We start from the raw sequence: 27638 nt of genomic DNA, 5'->3' as shown, positions 1-27638 counted from the left end.
CAGTCTGGAAACTTCAACCAGACATCCGGTTAAACGCAGCAGCTGTAAGGATGTTATTGGATTTGTTACGGGGGCAGGAGATGGACAGACTTCCTGGCATAACCAGCCTGCTTTTTTTTTTTTTTAGATGCAGACACATCAAAAAACACCTCAAGAGACACTAAGATGAATAAAAATAAAAAAGTAGTAGAAGAGGAAGATGAATAAGGGAAATTACTTAATTAGCCAGCTGGCACCATTGCCTGTGCACAAATGATTTCTTGGAAGTAATTAGAGTGCTGCGCAGGGCCTTTGAAGCAGCTTTTACTATCAGTGCATGGCTCAAGAGCACTTTGGTCATTAATGTGAGAAGTGTAATTATGTCATAATTGAAATACATTCAAATCAGCTTGTCAGTTAAAAAAAAAAACCCAGATAGATACAAACCATGACAGCAAATTTTGAACTGTAAATATTTTCATCAATAAACACGCTCACACACTGCAGATAATTAGAGCATAAGGTCACCATATAATCCCAGCTGCGTCGTCCACTGGAGCATGCTGAGTGTTTTTCATGATCTTATTGTCTGAAGTGTAAAGTGACAAATTTGCCCATTACTGAAGATCCGATGCTGTTTCATTACCTCCATCTCTGTGGTTCGGAGTCTGTTACACACACAATTGAGTCAATTTAGAACAAGCTCTCAGGGAATACAATCCTATTCTCCCTCATCTGAGAAACATGCTTGGTGTCTGAATTGGCCACAGGCAGTGACAGGAAGGCAAGGAAGGGCTCTGAAACCACAAACAATTTGCTGTGAAATGCTATTAGGTGTGGTAAACGTGGTTCCAGGACAAGCTGAGAGCAGCAGTGCACCTTACCTGTTGGAAAAGACTTTGCTGTAATTGTACACTTGGATCTCCAGCATTTCGTTTCCATCCAGTCTGCTGGCAATGGGCCATCGAAATGTCTGAGAGAGGAAAGAAAAGACAAAATATGATGGGTTAGACAGTAGGACTGCAGTTTAAGATTATGTTTATTATTTCATAATCTAACAATGATTTCGGCCCAGAATCCCCTGTTACACCTTCAAACTGCTTGTTTTCTACTTGTCCTTCATTCTCATTAAAGCAATTAGTTTTGTCACGGTTTTTGGCTTCAGTCAGTGTTTCCTGTTTTATTTTGAAGGTTTCATTCTCGTGTCATTTGATCGTTGTTTAGTTTCAACTGTCCCGTATTAGTCTTACCTCCCTAATGTACTTAAGCCTGTTTGTTCCCTTGTGTTTTTTGCAGTGCCTTGTGTGATTGTGTGATTCATTGAACAGTCCTTGAGTTTTTTAAAAAAATACCCACAAGCTACAAACAAGCTGCTCTGTAGGGAATAAAGCACAATGTTGTATTAATCACCATAAACATCTCTAGGTTCATTGACTAAGACTATTGATAAGTTTTTGGGTTTTTTTTCTATAAAGTACAAGAAAAAGCGGCATCCTAGCAAAAGTTTATGATAATGTATTCTTGAAAATGTCTTGGATATCCTTGACGAAGAAGCCACAGTTGTGAGAAAACAGCTTTGAAGGATAACCGCCCTTGGGAATTTTCGCTCTGAAATTTTTTCAGGTGGCTCATTTCATGTATCTTTGACAGGAAAAGGAAAAAAAAATCATATCTTTGTTCATTTTCAGCACAAATCTGCACAGTGATGTCTTTACTAATTTGCTTTGTCAGGCTGATCGGACACTCAGTATGGTACTGTTTTTCACAACAGTAAACTGACAGGATATCTCTCTTGAAGGGATTTGTCTAAATGAGGTGAATCCCCTCGTCTGTTTATTTGAGTTAGTTTGTCAGCACCACTGAATCAAACAGGGAGATGTGTTGTAATCACTTAAATGAGTACACTGAAAGTAAAAGACCATCACACTGATTGTTCCAAAATCTCCTCCTTTTTAATCTATATTTTTGAACCAACTTGAAGATCTGAGGCTAAAACAGATCCTGTGTTATTGGATGATCTGTGATGTATATCTCAGTGAGACATGTTATCAGTCTCGTCCTACCCAGGGACTACAGGTGCACATTAGCACATAGCTAACTCTGACACAGCTAATTAGCTTGTTGAGTGTTTCCCTGTCAAATGAACAAATAAAGAAAAATCAATATAATCTGCAGATTTATGGTGCAGCACATTTGAAAAAAGACAGTACACGTAGGTATGCAATTAAATAACTGAACTGAACGAATATAACAAGCTGAAAATATCTAAAATTGCTCAAAAAGCTAAGCACACTCAACATAATGTAATAACAAAAATAAACATGAAATATTTGACACCTACAGATGTTTGACAGAAAGAAGGAAGAAAAACCCCACATGAGGAGTCTCCATAAGGACAGTAAGTGAGAAAATTCCCTCATTTGATGATGATAGTGGCGAGATATAAGAAGATATAGCCCATAATTCACACAATTTCCTTGATAAATTTCAGTATGTAGAGAAATATTCTTTAAAAATGAAAACCAGCATCATGAGCAACCCTCTTTATCTTCTTAAACCTTGAATTAGAGCTGAACTTAACAGGGAAATCAACTCCCTTCAGGTTTGTTTGGCTTTACAGGCAGAATTATTAGTTCACCATGAATCAGTTTAATGGAGGATGGGGATTTTAAGGGACTCCCCCTGATATTTAGGTGTAGAAAACATCTATGAGAAAAGTATGTTATGATGTGTGTGCTAAAAGCATCAAAGCAATTGCTATTTTCAATATGCATATTAACATTCTGATGTTTTACTCAGCTCTCCTGTGTTTAACTATGACGAGGCTGCAAAATGAAGTTAACGAACAAAAGGAAAAAAAAAACAACACCTGAAAAAGAGGCTGTGTGAGGGGAAGGGTGTTACACAGGTGATTTAAAACACATTCACCCCCTGCTGATGTTGGCCTCTCACTCAGGAAAGCTCTGTGGTCTGTCAGGCAAGCCATCCATCAGGACTGTCCTATTACCGAATCCTGGGGTTCCCACCTGCTTCTGGTAGACCTGCCTTTAAGAATGTATGTGTGCGCGTGTGTGTGCACTGAATTAAACAGTCAATCTGTGCTCTCTGCCCTGAGGCCCTGCAGTCTGTGGTTTCTCTTCCCAGATTTTAGCAGGACACGTCCAGTTCTGTCTCCTTCATTCTCTTTTAAAATTGGCACAAAAACAAAACAGATACAACAACAATAAAATACATGGATGGAAACAAAGGACAGGCGCAGGAAGTTACCTACAGAATTTGACATGATGCATATATAAAATATATAAATAAAATGTTTTAGGGGAAATCTGTTAAATTTGGCACATGAAAAGAAGGAAAAAGTATTGAAAAACAAGTAGGTAAAATTAACCAAACAGTAAAAAATAAATATGTATCTAACTAAAGATTTTGGGACTGATATTTTGAAATGTCAGCTATTTCAGTAATGAGATCCTGGCTTGATTAAAAATAATGATGATAAATAATGATGACTAGGGTCATCAAATAAATGCCTTGTGATTTAAGTAGGGGAAGCTGCAATCTGGGTTACGATGTTTCCATGTGAGTACTCTCAGAATGTGAATTGGCTTGTGTTGCACAGGTAGACATGTGATATTGATGATATCACAACAACATCTGTGAAATGACTCTATTTGGTTGTTATTCTTTTATAACTCGTTTTCACCGGCTGTTGGTAAACCGTGTTTCAGTGTCAACATTCAGCCTGCAAGCACCCTCAGAGTGATGATTGTTGGCTGACATTGCGGCTAATAGAGCCGCGCCGCATCTCATTTACAACAAAATCTCCTCCAGTGTGTTTGAACAGCCGAGATGGAGGGAAGAGGCAGAGGCCCCAGCATGGTGTTAATGTTGCATGGATGACAGCACATACTGCTAATGGGGGAAATGACACCTAATGTTCACATACCAGAGCAAGACACACACTGTAGCTCCAGTGAAATGGACAACACTGCAGACATGTTTTCTTTATACAACACTGTAAGCCAACTTAATTTCTCCAGTGTGAAATTAGTGAGTGAGAGCGAGTGAGAAAACCATTAGTTTAATCTGTGCTTGCACAGACAATACAAACTCATGCTGGAGGTACACGTTTCCATTTTCTCTCTTCCTCACATGCAGACACAGATATAAAAACGCTAAGCTTCAGCTTACAGCCACGTTAACTTCATTCACTGCTATGCCGTCCAAAACTTATCTGTTGAATAACACACATACAGAAATCCACAATATGAAGGAGTGAGCTGTGTATGTTGCCTAAAAAGCCTTCACAGACAAAAGTGCTTACAGTGGTTCAAATACTTACATAGTGCTGACAAATAAAATAAGAGCAAATCCACTAAGGTTGGAAAGCGGAACAGTTTAGTGTGCTTCAGCTGTAGTTTTAAACAATCAAACAGCATTTTGACTTCGACAAATCAGAAATTACACCTGCAACATTGACTGCCACGTTTTAAAAAAGGTGCTATTTTTCCTCAGATGAATGCAATTTCAGATAATGTCATGCAACACTGAGCTGCAAAATATTCACATTTGTCAAGCAGAGCAGATCTCCAATAAACTAGTATTTCTTATTTTCTGACAAAAAAGGCCATTTAATCTTCTTACTTTTTTCTTACTTTTCTGTTATCCACAAAAAAGAGATAATTACTTTTAAGAGATGATTATTTTTGTGCTTCCATGTTAGGCACACGCTCACCTCATATTTCTGTTACACTATTTAAAAGGTACAACAGACATGAGTAAACAACCTCATTACATCATTTAACCAAATGTCTATGTCATGCTTTATCGGCCTTCTCGATGGCTGCAGACATCAGAATGAAAGACTTGACTACAGTCATTATATATGAGCCAATGTTGCCATGGTTACTACAATAAAACCTTCATGGGATGACTATATTGCCAAAAGGCAACCGTTGTGGGACAGACAAATACGTTTCTCTCCAGACTATAAGGCTGCTGTTGACAAATGCTAACTTTTTTCTTTTCTTTTCTTTTTTTATTTGGAAGAGAGACAGAGATGAGAAAGCTAAGAACCTGAACTGCTGAAGGTCCCCGGGATGGTAGCTCATTTGTTAGTGTGTCATGACCCTAGGGGCTGCAGATGATAGTGGACAAAGCTGATGAAGCATGTTAAATCAAAATGATGCGTATGTGACGGAGTCAATAGTTTCTGCAGTGGAGCAATAAAGCACAAAGTCTCTGAAGATCCTACAGAAACTAAATGTTTTTAAGATATAAAAATACACTCTTTCCATTGATAAACAAGAGACTACAGAGAACACTCTTAAGATCATCGTATTTTTCAAGAGCCAAAATAGGGGCCAAGCTCCATAAACCATAACTCCTACACTTCCCATAATGCACTTATGTAGTGTCTTCCAGCCTAGGAAATGCCCATGCTCTCAAACTGCACACCTTGAGTCTGTAAAAAAGGCTCCCAAACCCCACCGATATCACTAAACTTTATGAGACTTGACCAAGCTCCTCTGCAGCCACAAAAGTCTCGATACAACTAATTTAAGAGGGTAAGTACTGTGCCTATTAAACTTACTTTGACCATTAAATTTCCAATTTTAACCCCTGAAATAAAGGCAATCATGGATGATTTTACAGTCTATGTACCTTGTTGCCCTACTACCTTTGTTGTACTTCTAATGATTCAAAACAACAGACCAAAATTTGCTTCCCATTTATTTTTTATGTGGATCAGGGCGAGACCTCCTTCACTTTACTCCAGGGGTTCAATCTGTGATGCTTTCCAAAGTCCAGCTGGTTTGAGAGAAGGTGGGATTGACTTTATAACTGCATGTCAAAAGAATACAAGCAGCAGTGAAGGAAAGCTGCTGCTGGGTGCATATGAGGACAATGACTGAGGTTAATGACTGTAAAGGATTTGATTAAATTGTGTGGACTGCTTTTGTTTGCATGCTAGCTCACAAAAAATCAATAAATAAACACTCAAACATAGAAGAATATTAAGTATGAAACAACACTGTGTTGGCGTTCTTGTTTGCAGTTTGTAGCTCTGCACAGATTAGACTTGAAGCTGTCAAGAAGTCACTGACTGTGCCTCAAACACTGACTGATGTAAAAATGCTGCAATGCGCCGACTCTTGCCTTCAGTCTGACTTGCTGTAGAAAGATTGTGTGGATAAAGAAATCTGCAATAGTAATCTGAAAAGCAAACATCACTGCATTGATATAAAAACCAATCCAACACTGGTCTTATTTTAGATCCTCCTTACTATTTTTTTTCAGTCTAAAGAAAACACAGTATTATTCCCAGATTCCACCCCCACCCCTCCCTCCATAACCCTCTGCACTGTACGATGTGCTAATTGGCAAAGTGAGGCCGCTCATTAAAAGTGACAGGTATGATCTCACTAACCGGAAGCCCTGAGGCCTCTGGCCTATCAGAAGGGCTAAACGCTCAACTCAAGAGTGGTTATTACTGCTGCGAACTTTCGCTGGAGCGTTGGGGTGAGCGATAGAAGATGAGGCCGTCCTTAGTTTCCCCACTTGCACACCATCATTTTGATATCTCATGACTGTTGCCATGGACACAGAGGATGAAAACACTACTATGATCAATTATGAAGAATATGTTCCATCTTTCACATGAACTACAAGAGCTGGGAGCAGTGTGTCATATTTACTGTACTGAACATTTTTTTTTACGCGGTGTGTTGTCTTTTGTGCTGAGTTTAAAGGCTTGTTGTGATGATGTGATCCTCTGCCCTTGCATTCTGCAGGCTTAGATGTGGTTTTAAAAGGATAAAAGAGATGCAGGTAGGCTGCTGAAAGAGCCAGTATAAGCCACCTTTCATTACAGCAGGCTCTGGGTGTCATATCATATTAATGCTGCGAGAAAGCGATTTCTCTTTATGCTCTGCATTTGCTGTCATGTACAGTACAAGGGAGAGTCCATCTCTGTGACCTTAAATCTGGAGTTTCACATGCCCACAAAAAGTAGCCATAAAGTAACATTACCTTGCTGCTTTTTACCTGCTTCTTTTAATCACATCTTCTTTCTTTTCATTCAAAATGAGTTAAATTTTAATTACGTAACCGTCTTGTCATTGTGAAACTCTCATTTTCGTGACTTTTATATCGACAGACATAAAAAAAAGTCATTCAGCGCTTTTGATTGCCCTCAGTTCAATTATTTAAAACTGCACCTCAAAATATGAAATCTAAAGAAGAAAAACTGCCATTCAGATTTTGTTTCTGACTATTTGTGTGTGCATTACAGCAATGTTGCAGCATAATGAGAACATTTTGCTTATTGTGCAGTAATTTCACTTAAGTGGCCTCTTAAAAGCAGGACTTTAATAGAGTATTTTCATAATATAGTATTGACATTTTTAGAAAGAGTGAAGGATCCGAATACTTCCACCACTGCAACACATACACCATGCGTGTCCGGCAGTCTCGATGAAACGGCATCACTGATAAGCTGCTTCTGCTGAGAAACTCGATCGTGCTCAATTCACTGACATCGCTGCATGCCCACTCGACTTGATGGCGTTATTCTTTCTCCAACTGGAATGTCTATCTATCCCTTTTCTCATTTCCATCCTCGCTCTGTTTCTCAGATGTCACTTTATCTGCCTGCTCCAATGTGTCTGCATTCATCTCAGTCTAATTTACAATACATGTATTGTAAATTAGATTATTAAATTAAATTATTAAAGGCTGTGGCAGCAACAAGCACTAGTTGGTGATGCTGTTCTTTTATGTTGTCAAAATCAATGCACTGGCACCATGGGAGAAAATGTTAAACGGTAGAGACTGACAACGTTTCATCAAATTTAATCAATCAAAAAAGTGAGTCTCTTTTTATGTAAGAGCAGTTAAATCAAACTGTATAACTCAGTTTGCAAAGACACTCTTTCTCCTCTCTTGTAATTGAGTGGCAGCTTGGACAGGTTCCAGGCTCTTTAACCAGTTAACCCAATGGAGTCTCGTCCCATTTCATGCCGGACTTTAATAAAACTGCAGTTAATTCCCCCGTTTCTGCTGCAGAAGAACAGATGGTGCAGAGATAATGAATGGTGCATTTGTCAAGTAAGCTGCTCCACAACTCCTTGAGAATAGACAACATTGTTCTGGGTGATGGCACTCACCTCCCAGTTTAAAAACTTTTATGCTGAGAAGGCTTTTTCTTTTGTTCTTTTCAACAATAGAAGTTCTGCCTTTTGTTCATCTGGTGCTTTTTTTTTTATCCAAATGTGTTGGATCACAAATGGCTAAAGAAAAAGAGCCCAAGATAGGGGTGATTGTATTTCTTAATTAAAAATAGTATTGATGGAGGACATGCAATTGCCTGAACAAGGATGATAAGAGTTGTTAGCATGAAGCTGCTTTAACCCTGTCCTCAATACAAGCATATCTCCAAACTGTTAACGGTAATATAGGCATACAGCTCACTACAGTACCTTTTAATCATAGCTATTGTCACCTTTTCGGCAAGTGGACCTCAAGAAATTAACATAAGATGTTGCATGAGTTGTTCAGCGGAATAATTAATCAGTCACTTGTTCTAGACGGCAAAATGTCACAGACTATTGAACAAACTGCCTTGAACTTTTGCACAGACATTTATGGTGTCTAGGATGACTTGGTTGGTGATCCCTTCACATCATCAGGTCAAAATGAGTCTAGTATGTTGCTGTGTGGTCTATAAACTGATGAGCTTTAATGCAAATTAGGACATGTTAGCATGATATCATACTAGACTGAGAACATTATATGCAATTAATTCTGTCCCTCATTGAGTTGCTTCAAATGAACAAACCACTTATTGAGTTAGTCAACGACTTGTGCTTGTTTTGTTCTTACATGTCCAGACATTCAGTAATAAATGAACATTTCCAGTGGGTTGCTACAGTTAAATTTGTGTGTCTGTGTTTGGTGCCGTGTCACTCTTGAGAGGAAATTCTTTAAACGGGGGAGTTACAAGCTGATGCACGTGAATAGACACTGGAACAGCAAAAGAGAAGTGGGTTGTTATGTTTTTTAGTCCTAAGGGCTTGCATAACAAAGTGAAAATATAGCGTTCTTGGCAGAAATGATGTTTTTGTTATACATCTCTGTCTGTGCACACAAGCACACTTGTTTAATTCTTCTGTTTTGTCATTCTAAAACTAAAAACAAACTAAAAACAAAAACTATACAAATTAGGTTCTATGCAAAGAGTATGCCAACTGTAGGTTATACTGTGCTTTAATTTCGGCTTCCCTCCGACTCTGTGTGGGCAGCAAACAAATTCTGCATAGATCATCATTTATTCAGTGTACTCAGAAATGGGAAAGCACCTCCCTAAGGCAGCCCTGAATCTTAAAAAGTGGTGAAATTCAACCTATTTTTAGCATCAGTAATATTCCAGCTCGTGTCGAGTCGAGAGGCAACTGCTCCTTACTGTTGGTCCAGTGGTCAGTACCTCCAGACCTCCAGAGATGGATCTAATGCATGAAGTTATGTTTTAAAAGTCTTTTATTCTCCAATGGTTCAGATGATATGAATCCTGCACTACTGAATGTGATGTACATTAGTTTAAAAACCTCACCCTGTGAGTGATATGTTCTCAAATAACAAATGGGCCTTACTCAAGCCCACTAACTTCCCAAACCTGATTACCAAGGGAAGTTTTCTGGACGTGACCTCACTGTGGTCTCTTCCTATTCTCTGTGGTCAGCCACAGCACGCCCTTGAGTTCAGACTCCTGGTCTTACTGAGGCTGTGAGTGGTGAAGTACTGCAGGAACATCAACAGTGCAGCAACAGAATGATTACTAAAACAGCAAACTGTTTCCTAGAAACAAATCTATTTTTTAACGTTTTGTCTGGAATCGTAATTACAGCCTGGAGAATGTTTCTTACCAAGAAAATTCTGTTTTGTTTTTTTTTTTTTTTTCATAGACAAAAGTAAGTCATACCAAGCATTTTGAGGTGGATGGTTGTCCTTAAAAGCAGAGGACCTGGATGCTCTATCCCAGGTTATATCTCGAGTACCCCTGGTAATTTGATTTAGGCAACAAAGGTACTTTGTTTAGGATTAGATAATAGTTTGTAGACATGTTGATAAAGTAAACATACCATGTCTCGTGCCTGAAGTCAGTGTTAACATAACACAACCATAACGCTGCATGATCTTGAAGACCTGTGAGTATGTAAACATGAGCTTTTTGTTTACAGGTCTTGAGAGTATAACTGTATATGTTTTATTTATTTTTAAATGCCTGTTTAAAACCTCTTTGGCTCCACAGGGAGCTGTGCAGCAAGTTTAATAAACTGCCTCAAGTGATGTCAAGTGTTGGGGCTGAGGACTGCACATTTGAAAATGAAAAAAGTCTGGGGGTGTGGAGTTCGAAAGAGCTGATCTTACCAGACTTGTGCCTTGTGGCTAACAGCTGCAAGCATAACATGACTAAATCTCCCATCTCAGCTGTCACTGCTCAGGTAGCATTGTGGGTAATGTAGGTGCCAAGTTATGACAAGAGAGAAGACAGTTTCCCCTTTAAAAGCTGTTCATCATGAGTTGTTATAGAACTGTAATTCAGAACTTGCGCAGTATACTTTTAACTACATGTCGTGGTATACAAACATAATTTGTAAGTTTAAAGCAGTTAAGTTTGCTATTAATACACCTAAAATGAAAAAGGCTTCAGAATTTTATGGTGCATAATGGCACAACTCTCATTAAAAAGTCAGACTGTGCACTTAGCACACTGTAGGGCTGTCGCTGTAGCAGCTGGAAGCTATGGAGGAAAAGAAATATTCTTGCATTCATTATGTTTGCATAATAATTCCTCCTGCCTTGTCTGCACAGTTCAAATCTCTTGACATCTTCTTTGTAAACTACACAAACACACGTTCCTAATCAGATTCTTGCACACACAGTGTGCAGTACTGTAGCTGTCCGGTACTCAGTGAACCCTGTGGCCACATACAGTACTGGCAGGGTTTTCTGTTTGTTGCTCCAGTTATGTCTAACTCGTGAAGGGGAAGCCCTGGTGTACTGCAGCTAAAAGCCAGCTCCCACCATGGAATGAATAATGAATACAGATTCCCCATCCAGTCTATCCGCATACTAGTTCAAAGGAGTCCTGCTAGTCCATGCATAAAGCAACAAGACACACAACACTATGCTAATGGCCCTCAACTCCAGGGGCTGGAGTGAGCTTACTGAGCCATGCAAACATTCCTGTGCTGAGGATGAAGATGTCAGATGAGGAGGATGTGATGAGGAATTGCTCATGTGTTTGTTATGGGGGCAGGGTTGGCTAGAGAAACTGCATGCCTGGGCACCAGCAGCACATACACACACACACACACAAATATAAAGAGATGCAGGAACTACTGGAAGCACAAGTTGTCCCAAGGAAAGCCTGGACACTTTATTGATGCTGAGTGATGCTAACGACCTCCCCAGCATTAAGGGGCCGAGACGGGAGCATCGAGTGAGGCTGTCATAAGAAATCAGTGCCAGCAACTCAGTACTACACCAGTTACCAGTATATATCAGTAATATAGTGCACCATTATAATAACAGTTCTGACACATTTCTCCCCTTTGTCTACTTTTTGTTCTTATATTTAACCCACAAAAACCATCATTCTTTCTTGCACAGACTATGTATGTGTGTAAGTGGGGATGTGTGTGTGTGTGCATGACGTTGCAAAGGGCCAAATGTGTAGAGTCATTTAGCCATTTTCCTGATTAGAGTGAAAACAACGGCTCTGGTTATCAGCAAAGGAAGCAGCCTTCTGCTTGTGAGCCCATCAAAGGGAAAATGTTTTTCTTTGTAAAAGCAAGCAGCTTGGAGAGAAAGAATTGTAGTAAAATATCCCCTGGGAAGGTACTGCATGTGTCTGAGGCTTCCTTTATTTTGAATTTCTTATTTCAACCCTGACTTCATCCCCCTACCTCTGTTCTGTCTTTGTGGCCTCCCCTCTGTATGTCTGTCCTCCAACACTTCTCTCTTGATCCCTCAGCCCCCACTCCTATTTCATATCCTCGCTTTATGTGACTCTTTGCATTTGAATCCGTTATAATGTTGGTGTCTCAGTGTGACAGGAGCCTGCAGGATTCATACTGGGAACATTTTCCCAGAATCCCTCAGGAGCCATCGTACAAAGAGCCTGACCTCACAGCACCAGAGGGCTCCAGTGAAATCCTTAAGGTCCTGCATTGCTTCCTCAGGTTTCTGCTATGGCAGAGTTCAAAGTCACTAAACTTTATTTTTCAAGTTAAAAGAACTTTTAGTCCAGACAGAAGAGCTTCTTAGGGGACCAGCTCTTCCTCACTACAGCAGTGGAGTGTCCAGTTTAATTATGACAGCACAAGTGTTCAGTGCCATGCATGGGTGGAGGCCACTATCTCTACCTCACTTCTCAGACTCTGACAGGCCATTTGCAGATAGATGGTATTTCACTGCTCATTTGCAAGTGAGAAACAGTAAAGTTTTTGCATTTGAACATTAGGTGATGAGACATAATCTTTAGCTGGCTTAGCTGTAACACTGTTGCCTCCCTGCGTGATGGTCCTGGGTTTGTGTGGATATGTGTCTAGTAGACAAAAGTACTTGGACACACCTCTTTGCTATTGAATTCATGCATGGTATTGGGCTGTTTTTCAGGGGTTGGGCCTCTTACTTCCAGTGAAGGGAAATATTAATGCTTCAGCATATCCAGACATGATGGACAATGCTATGCCTCCAACCCTCCAGCAACAGCCTGGGCAAGGCCTCCCTCCACCCTAGTATAACTGCCCCACATTGCACAAAGCAAGGTCCACAACCACAACCCCATCGAACACCCCTTTGAAGAACTGGAACGGTGACCGTGAGTCAGTGCCTGACCCCATACACACTCCACTGCATGAATGGGCCAACCCCAACTCCATGTAATGACTTATGTCTAATAATACATGCTGTTTTAGTGTGAGTTGTATTGATGTCATCACTTGAATCTAAGAGTGGATATACATTGAAAGGAACCAACGCAGTGTTTATCAAAGTTCACAAATGAACCCCTATTATCTACACAATGCCTACTAAATGTTGACTTACCACCAGGTTCATTAACGAAACCTGTAGCACGGCTATCTGCAGTGGAGACGGGAAGGTTGTGGTTTCTATTAAGTGAAGAGATAATTGCTGATTGGTCATTATCATGGTGGGTTAGTATATGACAAAGGAAATGAAGACACTGACCTCATTAAAGTGGGCCACCTCCTCACAGTTCTCCGCAACACGGCTGTAGAAGGACAGACCTGGAAGGTGAGGGGATATTACAGGTTAAAAACAGTTTGTTCAGTATTGACACTGTAGCTGTTAGTCATTTCAGTTTGAATGGGTGGATACACACTGTGTGCAATTTATATAATTTATCCATAATATATTTTTTTTTTTTTTACATCAGACCTTTTGAAATACATTATATTAGCTTGTTTTTGGCTTAAGACCCTTACAAATAAAGGCAACGTCACATTTTACATGTCTATGAGCTCTTATAGTCACATTTCCTTATGAACTTCTCAGATGATATAACTGTAGGAGATGTTATAAGGAAATATTAATCAATATTTCACTGTCTATTAATGGAATATTATTATTGAAGAAAGGATAGTATTTTGAATATTACTTGTAATAGAGTATTTTTCCATTGTAAATTATATAAGATTCTTCCTATCTGTCAGCTATCTGTCAGTTACCACTTTGATATGTGTATGTATTGTTACATTAAGGTACATTTATCATCATTAAACATTCCCATTACTGTCTAAAACCTGTTTACATTAGTCACATTTAATGCCGGTGAAAAGACAAATTAATGCCTTAAGTACCTGGAAAAACACAAGTGAGACAGGCTGTGCGGAGCCTCAGGAAGCGGAGCAGAAATGCGGACAATTAAACGGCTAATACACAACATGACTCACCATGTGACAGGATAAAAACAGACAAGCAAACAAACGGAAAGGAGGGGAAAAAGCAGAATCAAAATAACATAAAAAAATTCAATTTAAATCGAAGAAATTGTGCAGAACTTCCACGCGATCTCCTTAAATGATTGTGAAAACAATACTCTGGTGGTGTAGTGTGTATTCAGGGTTATTCACGGGGCAGAGAGCCATTCACAGCATGTGTAACCTGACTCACTCATGCGTGCTGCAGCCTGTGTTCACCTGTTATGCTCATGAATGGTGCCGGGCTGCTGTGTGTATTCTGCTTTGTTGCGGTAGTTTGCTTTGTGCATCTGAGGCTTTGTGCAGGTGTAGATGTTTGTTTGGGTGCGTGTGGACAGCTGATGTCCACCGACACTCATTTTTGTTTATATGTGACTGTGCATACACGTGCACGTGGGCCTACAAAGTTAATTACAGCCACTGTTACTTCGGCTGTAAGAATAAGTTTGAATGGAAATGAAGAGATTCTGCCTGCTCCAATGTGTTATCATCACGCCTTCACGATCTCTGAGTTTAGAAAAAGATGTAGAACTGAAAATATATTATGCTTCATACAACCTTTTCGGTATAATTGTGCCAATACAATTAGCCCATTTTGACTCCATAGTTCATACATTATCACAAGCGCTTCCATCTCTCTTGCCCATCATTGCCCACTCAACAAGATCCTCTGAAATCATTTTTAGAAAATAAACACCACTTAAGTGTCAGAGAGGTAGAGACACAATGTCCCTCCTACATTATTCAAAACAGAGGCATCGTCGTCATACCAGCGTTTTCCATCTAACTGAGACGTGGGTTTAGAAAAGCAGATCATGTGAATCTTATGTAAGGTGCTCCACACCAAACTAAAACAACATTCTCTTAATCAGGTTGCCTTTTGGCCTTGGGTGGAAACAGTGAGGAATAAAAGCGAGGGAGAGCAGAATACGGGGAGACATTGAAAGAATCGTGTGATGGAGGAAGGGGAAGGGATGGAGAGTGCAATTTGGTTTCGAGCAGACAGACTGAGATGAAAAGGAGGGAGAGGATGGAGAACACTGTGACTCGGTTTTACCTGGACTGAGTGAACAGAAAAACTGGAAAGGTGGAAAGCACTTTGTGGATGTGGCTAATGTTTGGACTGTAACCACCCTCCCTCTATGCCTCTGAGCATCTCATCTTTGTTGCTCCATACTGTGATTTAATTTACTCTTATTTCCTATCCAATTCATGAGCCAAATGCAAGATGGTGTGCATCCTAACAGATACCACAATTAACATTGGAACATACAGTAAATGTCTGCCCCAGCAGAGGACGTAAACAGACTGTATCAATGTGCAACAGTTAAAAAAAGACATTTAAATGATGTGTGTACTGAAGACTGCTAAACAGTGGCTTAGTTTAGATGACACACAGTAAAAGAGAGTTGGGATGAAAGAGAAGCGCTGTAGTCGAAAGTCTTAAAGGCAGGAATTTCTAAACTGCATTTTTTATTTCCAAATTAATTCCACATGTGAGGGTACGATCCCGCAGGCTACAGTGCAGAGTTCCAGCCTATAAGCAACGAGAGCTCGAGTGTCACTCACTGATAACGCCAAGAGCTGCAGATAACAGCAAGGATTCATCAAAGACTTGTCACAAAATCAATTAAGTTTTGAAGAGTCGCCTTTTGAAGATTTTATTCATTTTCCAAGGTACCAGATAATATTAAACCAGCTGAAGCCTGACAGGACTGGGAACTCTACAGTCTTCTATTTTGCCTTTTTATGTGATGCCTTGAATGCAAGTGATTCTGCCATTTATGACTTTAATTTCCTCTGAATACCGAAGAGGTTTGACTCTGGATTACTTGTATTGTTAGACACCACTTTAGGTGTTTTCCCCTGAGAGGTACCTCACCCCCACCCAGCCTCTGTGGGGGTGGGGTGCTGGGGCTTCCTGGCAGACCCCTTCCTCTCCAGACAGGAACTTGTTTGAGCAGAAAGCACTCAGGAAGCTGTACTGAAAGTCTGCAGGGAAAAGCATGACTCAAAGACCCACAACAACTGAAGAGACTGGGGACGCAAGACTGACGATACTGTGAGAAGAAGAAGAAGAAGAACCTCCACACAGTTGATAAAGTTGATACATGCTATCAACAACAAAAACATATTATTATGTCTTTAAACCCAACTGAGGGAAGAGAAAAGAAGAGAGATGGACATATGATGAATTGAGATGATTTCTGATCTATAGCAAGAGAGAAGAAAAGATAGACTGAAAGAGGCTGCTGAGTTTCATTCTCATTCTTTGGGTTGGTGTTATGCCTGATCCACTGAGCCTGAACGATCAGCTATATTTCTCCGGAATCATTTTTAAAGTCACGCAGTGTTGCTTTAAAATGATTTAAACAGTTACTAATGAGGACTAATCAGCCTCCTTTAGCCTTTTAACTGACAAATAATCAGTTTTTCATTTTTCATACTGAGCGATTACTCAACAGTTTTGCTTGGAATGAAACTAATCATATGGAGGACGCTGCAGTGATTCAGTGCGCGATGGGTTTGATCCCACCTCATGTCTGTTGTTGTGCTGCTCTCTCTCGCCCACCTTTCCTGTGATTCTCTGCTTTTCGTTATCTAATGACTCATAAATTTCAAAATGCATAGCCCACACTTTACAAGTGGCCACTCAGATGAAGAGATTTCTTACTTTCCTTTTTAATTAAACCTTGTGCCTTCCAGTTTTGAGCACAATCTCTTGTTAAATAAAGAAATCTTTAAAAAGTAACACAGATATCATAGTCAGACAAACATGATAAACAGAGCCCCATTTTGGAGACATATTAGTACACCAGAGAAAGAACAACGCCTCAGGGTAGCAATAAAAACAAAGCAATTCAGTTATGTTTTTAAAAAATATTTATGAAGACCCTTAAGAACTTGTGCCAGAGCCGACAGAGGCCTCATGTATAAATGGGCGATCAGTTTGATCTTAAGTATGACTTGAGCAGAAAACCATGTACAGGTAGTTATTTATAAAACCTTACTTTGACGTGGAAATGATCTTATCTCTAAGCAAAGTCCAGACTTGACGACCTGCTTGCTGTGCAGTTTGGGACTCGTATGCATCTGAGTCTGTGATGAACTGTGAATGAGCTTTATCAACAAAGTGATGGAAACGATCAGTTGAAGGTGTGAGGAACTCATTGCCATTTCTTTGTATCATCAGCCACAGTTCTGCCTTCTGCCTCATCAGCCTGTCTTTGGGAAAAACTCTTGGTTACCTCTATGAACCTGGCCCATCTTCATACTTAAGTTCTGTGCTGTCATGGCTTTTAAACAAATATCTAAATATCTCTGTAACTAATGTCTAAAAACATGTGGATCACAGTTTTTTGGATAACAACTAGCAAAAGTTGTGACCTTGTCTAAATACTATGGGGCACCATTTTTGGTAATGTATATTAAAACATGTGATAAAGTATGATAAAATAAACAAATAACAGTGACAATACAGCTGAAATTCCTATTCAGGTCATGTAATCTGATGGATCACAGAACACAGTGTAACAGCTACTGTTTACAAATGTTGAAAACCTTTTTTCTTTTTTTTTCTTTTTTTTTTTAAGATGCTGGCATGTCCCAAGTGTCGTGTGAGGGGAGGAAAAAAGACTGGATGTGCACCTCTGCTTTTTCTTTTAAAAAGAATATACAGAACCAGACATAATTGAAAACCAGTTTAAGTCCCATGTGTCTCCAACTGGTCAGGATTCAGAACAGCTCTGACTGAATCAGATACTATAGGATGGAAATTGAGGTTAAAAAAGGCACAACATACACACACAACCATCTTTGCTTCAGCTATTTGAATTACAAACAGATCAGCTCCTACTCTGACAGTTGGACCATAGGGGGACAAGGAGTAGACGATATAATTGTTGACTTGGATGACAAGGTTCGTGTACTATCAGCACTCTGGTGAATTCACTGCGGCGCAGAGCACAACACGCAGTCACAGAGAAGTGGTGGGAGGAAGAGGATGTGGAGGGCATGCAACACAACACAATCCTGATGCTGACAGGATGAGTCTAATCAGAGATCAGCTGGGGACTGAAAAGCTGTCATCTCTCAGAGAGTGGACTGATCGCTGTCTAAAATGCTGTTCCTCTCTCTCTCTTTATCACACACACACACACTTTCACACAAACACAAAGAGACATGAGACTGATGAATGAATCTACTGAACTCCCTCCTAATGTCCCTCCAGTGAACAGCAGGAGAGACGGAGTGGCTCAGGTGTTTGGATAATGATCCTGTAGGAGCTTTACAATGCCAGAGAACAAGAGGAGTGGCAATTACCTCTAAGGTACAATAAAAGTGACTCCCACACCCCCACCTTTAATACCCTCTTTGGTAATCAATACCATCAGCTCAATCAATTGCAGCCCACTGGCCTCTTGCCTTCATTGCTTTATGAGTAAAATAAACGACCCATGAAAGCATCAAATGAAAACCATAATGAGATGTCTCTGTACTCCCAGGGACAGCAGACCCTTTGCTTTTTACACATGACCTTTTCTTTTTGCAGCTGTTATAAATGATTGATATGTCCCTGTCCTGACAGCAGGACAACACTGGACATAATAGGATAACATACATTATTGACCATCATTAGCAGGAATTTAAACATTCATTCATAAACAGATGTGAGAACCTGTTAAAGTAAACATTACGTGAGTCTGGAACAATATCCCACATGGTTATATAACAAGTGCATAATTATTTGAATTTTTATGTAATAACCTTTCACATTGTTGTAAAAGCTAATAACTGTGTTCCTAATTATCTACTTTGTTTTAAGAGTATTTGTCCTGTTTTCTTCCTTGGATTTTTCTGGAAAAAACAAACAAACAAAGAAATCAAAAAGCGCAGTGGAACATCAGAGCGCACGCAGCGCGTCTCCGTTGACCACTGATCCAGGAGGGGTTCCCCAACTTTTTACGCAGCTGGGATCGCTGATTATCTCCCTTCTAACATAATTCAAATCAGGGCACAGGATGATTCAGTTTCAGTACAGCCAGACTGTAACGCAGAGGAGCTGCAGTTAAAAATGTCCTACCTCTGAATGTAACTTTGGCGATCCGGTCACCTTTCCCACGAAGGTGAGCGACCGTCTTCAGGTGAACCATGAAAGCCATCATTGGTCCACACTGGTTAAGGGGAGCAATTTTGCTCCGCACAGATTAAAAACTTGAACCGGTCTGGTGCAATCTGTGTGTGATGATCTTTAGGTGAGCCTCTCCTTGCGTCCGGACACAAAAATCCTTTTCCGTACGGACAGCATGTGGAATAGTTTGTGGGTATGTGAGGTTTTTCTTTTTTTTCAACCCGACAGAAACAAAAACAATGAGTTAATAAGAGGCTCCAGCTGATGTTTTCTCTCGCTCCTTGCAGTGGCTGCTCGGTCTGTCGCGCATCTCCTGGATGGCACTTGGTTTTACTCTGCCCGTCGTGCAGGAAGGGCGGGGGGTGGGCTTCAGCTTCAGCGTGGGGATGGTGATGCTATAATTGTAGATCACATCAGTCGAGTCCAGGGTTTTTTTTTTACCGTGTTTTTTTTTCTTTTCCAGTGAATAAATATCCTCTGTAGACTGTGTACCTTAACATATTTGAGATTTATTCATGCGTTCAGTGCCGACTTGAACAAGATTTTTATTTTTGTTTTATAAATATTCAGCTATTGTACAGCTGATTCATAGGATAGACTCGGTCAAAAAGTTGGTGTCATTTTAATCGTCATTTTGAAAAGAGATTTAAATTTTATATGCAGTATATTGATAAATACAAATGTCCTTTTTCATGCAAGATGTCTCAGGCATGTCTCATTTCATGTTGCTACAAAGAAAAGAAATTACTGTAAACCTACTGTAGTGTAGGATTAAATCTTATTCTTTCTTCACTTGCCAGGTGTCTTTTTTCCACTTTGCAGTGGGATGAGGATGAATAAGGTGATGTGGCTGCTGTCTGGTGCTGGGCAGTGGTCCCCCTTCATGGTAACAACCAACAGAAGCCACATTTTTCCTGCTGGCTGAGGCTCTCTAATCCATCTAACACCAGCAGGTAAGCAGCTGTGCCAAGAGATTTCAGAACAGAGTCCAGGTACCTGAGGAGGCTCCCCAGGAGGAGAATGAAGGATACCTCACTGGTTCACCAGTTGTTACTACAATGACACAAAAGGAAAGAGACCAAACTTGCCTCTCATGCAACGCGTAACATTTTTAAGGATTATTGTAGATTGAGAAATAACTATGCATGCAAATCTGCATGACTATCCCCTCATAGCAGAGTTTCATGGGAAATGCTGTTTTCCAGGAGTATCACAGTGTCACTGACAGCAGGAATCCATCTGACTGCACTGTGATGTTTCAGGTGCTCAACATCCTGGCTGGCACAGGGACACACTCAGATTATCAGCACAGCATGTTGCTCCTGCCAGGGTCTGGAGCTGACAGGACAGAAGGAAACATACTGTGTGATAGTGTAGTGCAGTCTGACACTTTGACATGCATTTTCAGCAACAGAGCCACGTTAGGCTGGGTTCAAATGTAAAGAAAAATCTATGTAAAAAGCAGATGTTTCTATTATTTTGCCAAGCCTCAGTGAGATAAATGTGCCTCTAAAGTGGTCACACAGTTGAATCAAAGCCTCTCCAGAACAGTTTCAGCAAAAACTAAATGTTATAACCCTCATGAAAGTAACTGAGAGTATATCTAAAGAATGTCAATGACAAATCTTCTCACCACGCTTAGTGTTTACTGAACTACTCCATTTATAGTTCATGTCAGACTGATAATTCTGTTATTTTTCTTTCCCTCAACTCTACCAGAAGGCCAGAGGAAGATACAAAGAAAATAGTAGAATGAGATAGCTGGTTCAATAATTCATCACCTTTGTATAAGAGATACCCCGAAGGAGTAGCACCAAGAGATGTAAAAGCCTGAAAGCATGTTAACGAGTGACTTTAAACAAGGTGAGATGTTCACCACTGCTTTGCCTAGCAGCTTAATGTAAGACCTTCTGTTTAAAAAAACTCTTATAGAACTCAACTAAAACACTCATTTCACTTTCACACCATTCATACAAACTCAGCTGGACAGTCAGTCTCACGTGATACAGTACATCATCCTATTTCATCACACTCCTCTTGGCACCTCGCTTGGGGGGTGGGGGGTTATAGCAGAACCTGACATAAATAACCCCTAGCATGTGTACAACAAGACAGGACACATTATACTAAATATACTGAGCTAGCTGAAGCATTACCCAAAGACCAATCGAATTGTCCGTCAGTCCCTCTGTGTGTGTGTGGATGAGTGTGTGTGTGATTGAGTGACAGCGACTGTTATCTGTGCACATTTTGCAGGTTTACAGGCAGTGAGAGAAAGACAGCAATCTGCTTCGATAAGATGTTTTTTAGTTATAAAATGTATTTTGTTTTGTGCTGACTCATGCACTATTGCAAACTGCTGCAGTGGTGTGTGTGTGTGTGTGTGTGTGTGTGTGTGTGTGTGTGTGTGTATGTGGCTGCCTGGTTGTGTTTTTTTTGGGGGGGGTGAGAGAGAGAGAGGCTATTAGAGGCTCAATCAGCACCAGTAATTTATGAAGTTAGGAGCAGAGACTATATAAAAAAACAAAAGACAAACTGCAATTACTGTATTGGCCCCTGGGGGACTGTGAAGATCACCACTGACGCACTTATTGATTCTGCTGCAACTCTGGCCCTTTTGTTTCAGTAAAATGACTACTGAAGAACAACCTGCAGAGCTTTAGTTGTTCCCAATACTTTCTACAACGCAGCTTCTATTTGCTGAAAATGCTTTACAGTCATTCATGAATTAAGTCAGGACAAAGCTGAGGTCTTTTTCCAGTCTAGATAAAGGGCCTGACCAAAAGAGGGAGGCGCTGGTGGAGTAAAGTAAAAGGACCTGCGGACAAGTGAACAAAACCGTCTTTTGTCACTTGATGTTTCTGAAAGAGCCTACACAAGTTGATAGATGGGATAAACAGATCATTAATTATGACAAGCCAAATGCTGAGCTTATTCATGGCAGATCTAAGTTAAATTTCCAGCTCTTTCCGCATGAATAAGAACAACACTGATAGATTAACCTTTGTGCTGTGAAGACACTGTGAAAGGAGAATGGAGTCAGTAATTGTCCATCTGTCAGACCGCCGCTGCTCTTGCGGGACGATTGCTATTAGCTATTTTTTTTTTAAAAAAAAGGTCAAGAGGTTTTATAGAGTAGAATATTTATTTATAGAAAGTCTGAAGAGCTTTTACATGCAAGTAGCACTTTAGTGTGAGAGCAGCCACGGGAAAGGAACAAGTAACAGTTTGCCTAATGTTGAAACTTTACAGAAAACAATGCATCATCACAAATGTTTCCAATTAACAGAAGCAGAATTCATTATCTACACACTGTGAATTGTCTTTAGCCTCGTTACAGCCCAACGAATCAGCTAAGAGACAAACTGCCACTATGAGGCATAGATGTATGTTATTATTCAGCCATCTTTGCAACATTTAACAACATACAGAAAGTGTTACCTTTCTTGCACATGTGCTGCACTGTGGTTAAAAACGTGGCATGTTGCTCCATCTGGTGGTTGATTCTTCTTCTTCGGAAAATGAATGCCTTCTGTCCCCAGTTAGATCATTTGCTGGAGTCTTGGGCCACAGTCCTGCTCTCTCATGCCTGGTGAAGAGATGGTCATGGATAAAGGCACAGACCCTTAAGAAAATCGGGAAGCGTAGATGTGGATTTAGACATGGAGAGCATGTTATTCTGCTGCTAACCAGTGGTTTAAAACCTGTAATCTTTGTCTTCCTTCACCTGCTGCCGGATATCCAGCTTTGGATGAAATCACTGCAGTTCCCTGAAGAGGGAGACATTTTGTCAGTTTTATTCTATTATTCCCTAAATATCAAAGAGACTCTGCAGCACCCTGTAGGAGCGTTTAAAGCTCTGAGAAGCATACAGTAGGTAATAATGTAAAGGAAACGTAAAATAGTGGGCTTATTTTAATGAATTAAAAATGATGAGAAGCTGTAAGTCTTCATACCTACAGACAGCACTCTGATTTACAGATCAAATGCTTTATTTTATTTTATTTAAAAAAAACCACTTCAAAGTGTGTAATTACTTCTTTCATATCAAAATCGACCGAAGAAGCTCATGGATGTGATTTATGATTAGTTTTGAAAATTCTTTAGTCGACTTAAAGAAAAGGCCACCGTTTGACGTGAGAAGCAGCAGCCCCGTCGGAGGAGAGGAGGGGAGGGGAGGGGAGGGGAGGGCCGGTGTGTCCCAGCCCTCTGCATCCAGCTGGTGCGTCGCTCCGCAGCAGTAGCGCGACACTCTCACTATGGCTTTAGCCGCAAGCAGGACGCTCTTGGCGCTATTCGTTACGTTTTGCACACCAGAATGCGGATGGACAGGTAAAAAAAAAAAGACTTTCTTACTTTCTCCTGAGCAGGTGCACGCTTTGCACTAATATGTTGTTCAGTTTGATAATTCCTAGGGTTTTGTTGCTTTCCTCTCTTGTAGTTTAAGGAATCCAATTTGATGGACACTTTGAGCAGTGCATTGCATTTTAATTGCAAGTGTGGTAGTTTTCTCTCAGAATCTGGATACTGCTTTATGTTCATATAGATATATATATATTAGAGGAAAAAATCTATAATGTCCATGTGCGCGCGTGCGTACTCACATCTGTGCGCACGAGCCCTGAACTTGATCCCAAATTGCTGCAGAAGTCATTAAAGCAAAAGTCATGCACGCCCAAATGGATTAATTGCAGCTGCTTAGAATGCATTAGAATGTTTAAGTTAGACTGTGCAGTCTGGTTTATCATCTGCAGTTGCGAAAGAATAAGTTCAAATGTGCAGTCACAGCAAATACAGACTTATAGTGAAAATACTGTCGCTGGTACTTTATGGGGGGGAAAATATGATGCTGGCCTCTTTTAGCAGAAGTCATGGAACAAGTCCTTACCTCATACAGTAGGCAGATCCTGGAAGAACTGTGATCAACAGTTAGAAGATGGTGACAAATATCAGGCTACAGGAGGGGGAAAAACTGTCGTGTTTTCCTTTGAGGCCTATCATGCCAAATTAGTGACTGATCTGGCTAGTGGTGGCGATAAATAAACGACCTCACTTTAAAATGTAGTTTCATGGGAAGAAGTGGTCTGTGCAACAGTCCCTCTGGACACAGCTGCATGGCTGCATGACTTAACTGTCACATCAGTCATCAGCTACACGGGTGGGTGAACTGGCCTACACCTTGAAATGATTAAAAATGAAACTTTTTTTCTTCTCTTTTGAATTTATTTGATAATCAACCGGATGGAGACAGCACATATGTTTAAAGTTTCTTAAGCACTCTTTGTGAAATTGGTCTCAGGGAAAAAAGCCCACATTCTCCAGACAGTGAAAATATTCCAAATATCAAAGGTGCCATAAAGCCCGAGGAGTTTTGGAGGGCAGTAAGCGAACTCTGTTTTGGCTGAGTTTGAAGACCACATTACAGCCAGCCTTCCTTCCCCCCCCCCTTCCATTTTCTCCAACTTACTCAGTCCACTTAAATTGTCAATTGATCTGTAAATCTCTATATGCCTTCTTCTCAACTGTAAGCACTTACTGCATGAGATCATTGCTTTCTCTGAATATGGGCAGCTGCTATTTGTTGTAGTCCTTTCCTCTGAGTTGTTTTCTTTTCCATCTGTGAGGAAGTATTTTCAGAGCAGTCTTGCACACTTTCAACAAAACCTTGCTTCACATTCATTCACTTATACATTCACACCTGGGAGCTACTTAACACAGCCACAGTTCGCTGCTGCAGGCTGCTGAGCAGCTCCACTGGAGCAGTTTGGAGTTAAATGCCTTCCTCTTGGGCATTTTGACAGTAGCTGTTAGGAGAAAGGAGAGTGTTACTCATGAACTTTCTCCACTGACATGTCATCAGCTTTTCAGTCTAAAATTCTTCACAACAGTGGATGAAATTGGGCTCGTGGGACACCTAGACGGGAGCCGTACAAATAGAGAGAACAGAAATGTTGTGTATTTGGATAATAAATAATGACAACTTCTTTCATGCAGCCACAGTCCGTCAGCTCTTGGAAAATATAGCATGTAGAGTGTAACTGGGACAGAGACTGAGGGGAAAGAGGGAATCATGTCCTTGCAGGCAAGTGGAATTTAATTCCTCTGCTCTACTTACCAAGATGGGATTGTGCAGACACCCCCCCCGACAGATCTCACAGAGAACTTTCAGAATCAGTAATTTCATGACTTAAATTTTTTTTTGCACTGGGAAAAGGTGACAGTTAGAGTTAACATTTCTAATATTTTCCACTATGCTACATATCTTTGATCACCTGCTTGGCTGCCTGTCAAACCTGGCAGCGATGGTATGTCTCCTGTCATGATGTCATCTTTAGGTGCTGTTCCGTTTGTTTAAACAAGTACCAGCTGGGCCATGAACACACCTCTCACAGCATAGTTGATGTCAGCATACTGGGTGTGTTGTAGGAAGATATAGCATAAACTAATAGTGTAGGATCTCAGTCCTCATCAGAGAGGGGATGTTTCAATTATTTTAGAAGTCTGTTGGTTCTAGAAGAGAGCTTATGACCACCGACACTGAAATGTAAAATATGTTTTTAGTCTCTAATTGTACTGGCCAGCTTCTGTTTATAGATGTCATATGTCCTAAACGTCATGTATGTATGCATGTAACCCTCCCAAGCTAAACAGTTACTCACCCCCGGTTGTCATTTTGAATAAAAATGAATTCTTACTCACTTAACCTTGTTCGACAAGGCTTTAACCCCGTTAATAAAATGATTGCATCTACTCTGACAGTCTGGTGATTGATGTGCTGGCGTGACTGACTGAAATCAGAGGGCAGCAACCATCTATTGTCTCAGTCTGGTGTGTCGGCATTATGATGAAGGTGATTACTTGAGAGTTTACTGAAGGTCAGAGGTTAAAGTTAAAGACTAACAGAGGTGCTGCCAAGAATTTTGTAGCCCCTGGCAAGATTTGACATGAACATAGATTCCTAGATTAATCTTTTTTTTTTTTTTTTTTTGGATGTGTCCAAGTCCCATATGTTTAAGTCTTAACAGAAAGCTCAGGATCTGATCTCTTAAAGGCAGAGTTCATCATTTTTGGAAAACATGAAACGTGAACATTTCTGTTTTTGCCAGTATGACAACATATTGTAAGAACAGTTTTCATGTGACTGTTGGCCACAAGGTGTGTGAATTCTTTAAAGAATTGTTTAGATTAACACACATTTTGGAAAGAGGTACTTTGCTGTTGAGTGTCTTCAGTGCTGCATACTTTTCAAATTAAATTTTATTGTCTTTTTTTAATTTGGATGGCATCTGAATTCTCAGAGATTGACAAATGATTGAAAACCCCCCTCAAAAATAGGAAAGTGTACACATCAGTCTTACAGAATGGACAGTCTGATGAGCCTCCTCTGCCTTGTTAATCCCCCCAACCTCCCACCCACCCATACGTCCTTACACACACACACACACACACTGACTGGTGAGCCTGGTTATTGATGGGAGTTTGTAGAACAGGATAGTTATTAGGGCTTAATGGTAAACTCATTAGGGGTGAGCAGAGGGTCAGCATCTGTGATTTTGTGGTGAGGTGAGGAGGTGGTCTTGTAAAAGTGGAGCACATTGCAGGTGCATGAACGCAAGTATTTTCAAGAACAGCTTTATAGGAGTCCTTTGACCTCGGGGCTTACCTCCTTGTACAAAACTACACATGCACATACATGTGACATGTGTCTGAATCTGAATCCATCCAACACACACCTCACTCTCTTTCACACTTGCAATTTTTTTTTTTTTTTATTATCACAAAAAGACATTGACATAATGACCCTCAGGCCTTGCCCTCATTCTTCACATACTTAATACTTTCCACTGTCTAACTCAATCCCTCTCTAACTGTAAGCCTGTCTTTCCCTCCCACATTCTTAAACACAGGCTAGAAAATATTATATTATTGATTTTAATGATTTGGTTTCCCTTGGGTGTGTCCCAAACCCAAGCCTCCCTCCATGAGGATTAGGATGTTAGAACCGCTCAGCAGCTTTCCAAGCTGTTTATTCATGGATGACAATCATGCATGTGCTCTGCTAGAAGGAGTCTTGATTTAATCAGAAATGTCTGGTCTGTCCTTCGATCATAACTTTCCTAAGAGGCTAGACCACAGGATGATGTCTGGACAGAGGAGCACAATCCTTTCCCACGTAAAACATGACCTTATTGGAAACAGGGTGGAAGGGACAGAAGTGTGTACAGACTCGTGTCAGTGGCGTCTGCCACAAACAGCTGATAAAACTGACTCCACTCCACATACTAAAAACTCCAAGTTAAGCAGAGACAACAGTGAAGGCCTCCAAAGAGCTGTGGCCATCTGTAAGTCTGGAGCACATGAGACAAAAGTGGCAATTACTTCTAAATGTGAAAAGTGAGAGCGTAGATCCAGGTGGGTGCACACCTGCAGAAAACAAGAACTCAAAGTGATGGAGTGATTTTGTCAGGATGCTAAACTGAAACTGCTGCTGTGAAACTTCAGGGAGCATAGTTAGACAT

At 40.4% G+C, this 27638-nt stretch overlaps 2 protein-coding genes and 1 long non-coding RNA gene across 5 annotated transcripts in view; 2 read left to right on the top strand and 1 right to left on the bottom strand.

The window, feature by feature from the left end:
• The window catches only part of otofa (otoferlin a), a 69054-nt gene extending 49551 nt beyond the window's left edge, over positions 1–19503 (bottom strand). For both annotated transcript variants that reach the window (XM_046373639.1, XM_046373640.1), the window contains exons 1-3: positions 19072–19503; positions 13237–13295; positions 864–952 (exon numbers count right to left, since the gene is read on the bottom strand). In XM_046373639.1, coding sequence (XP_046229595.1) covers positions 864–952; positions 13237–13295; positions 19072–19153 — 230 coding nt within the window. In that variant the 5' untranslated portion in view covers positions 19154–19503. The remainder of the gene's footprint in view (positions 1–863; positions 953–13236; positions 13296–19071) is intronic.
• The window catches only part of LOC124050797, a 31510-nt gene extending 10541 nt beyond the window's left edge, over positions 1–20969 (top strand). Inside the window, exons 2-3 of the long non-coding RNA XR_006841688.1 lie at positions 19920–20072; positions 20839–20969. This is a non-coding gene — a long non-coding RNA (uncharacterized LOC124050797). The remainder of the gene's footprint in view (positions 1–19919; positions 20073–20838) is intronic.
• A 2334-nt stretch (positions 20970–23303) lies between these two features.
• fndc1 (fibronectin type III domain containing 1) overlaps positions 23304–27638 on the top strand; it is a 33254-nt gene continuing 28919 nt past the window's right edge. For both annotated transcript variants that reach the window (XM_046373509.1, XM_046373508.1), the window contains exon 1: positions 23304–23451. In XM_046373509.1, coding sequence (XP_046229465.1) covers positions 23379–23451 — 73 coding nt within the window. In that variant the 5' untranslated portion in view covers positions 23304–23378. The remainder of the gene's footprint in view (positions 23452–27638) is intronic.

The sequence above is a fragment of the Scatophagus argus genome, chromosome 19, assembly GCF_020382885.2.
Source record: "Scatophagus argus isolate fScaArg1 chromosome 19, fScaArg1.pri, whole genome shotgun sequence".
Taxonomy (NCBI): domain Eukaryota; kingdom Metazoa; phylum Chordata; class Actinopteri; family Scatophagidae; genus Scatophagus; species Scatophagus argus.
The sequence above is the reverse complement of the archived record's forward strand: the minus strand, read 5'-3'. Positions and strand labels throughout refer to the sequence as shown.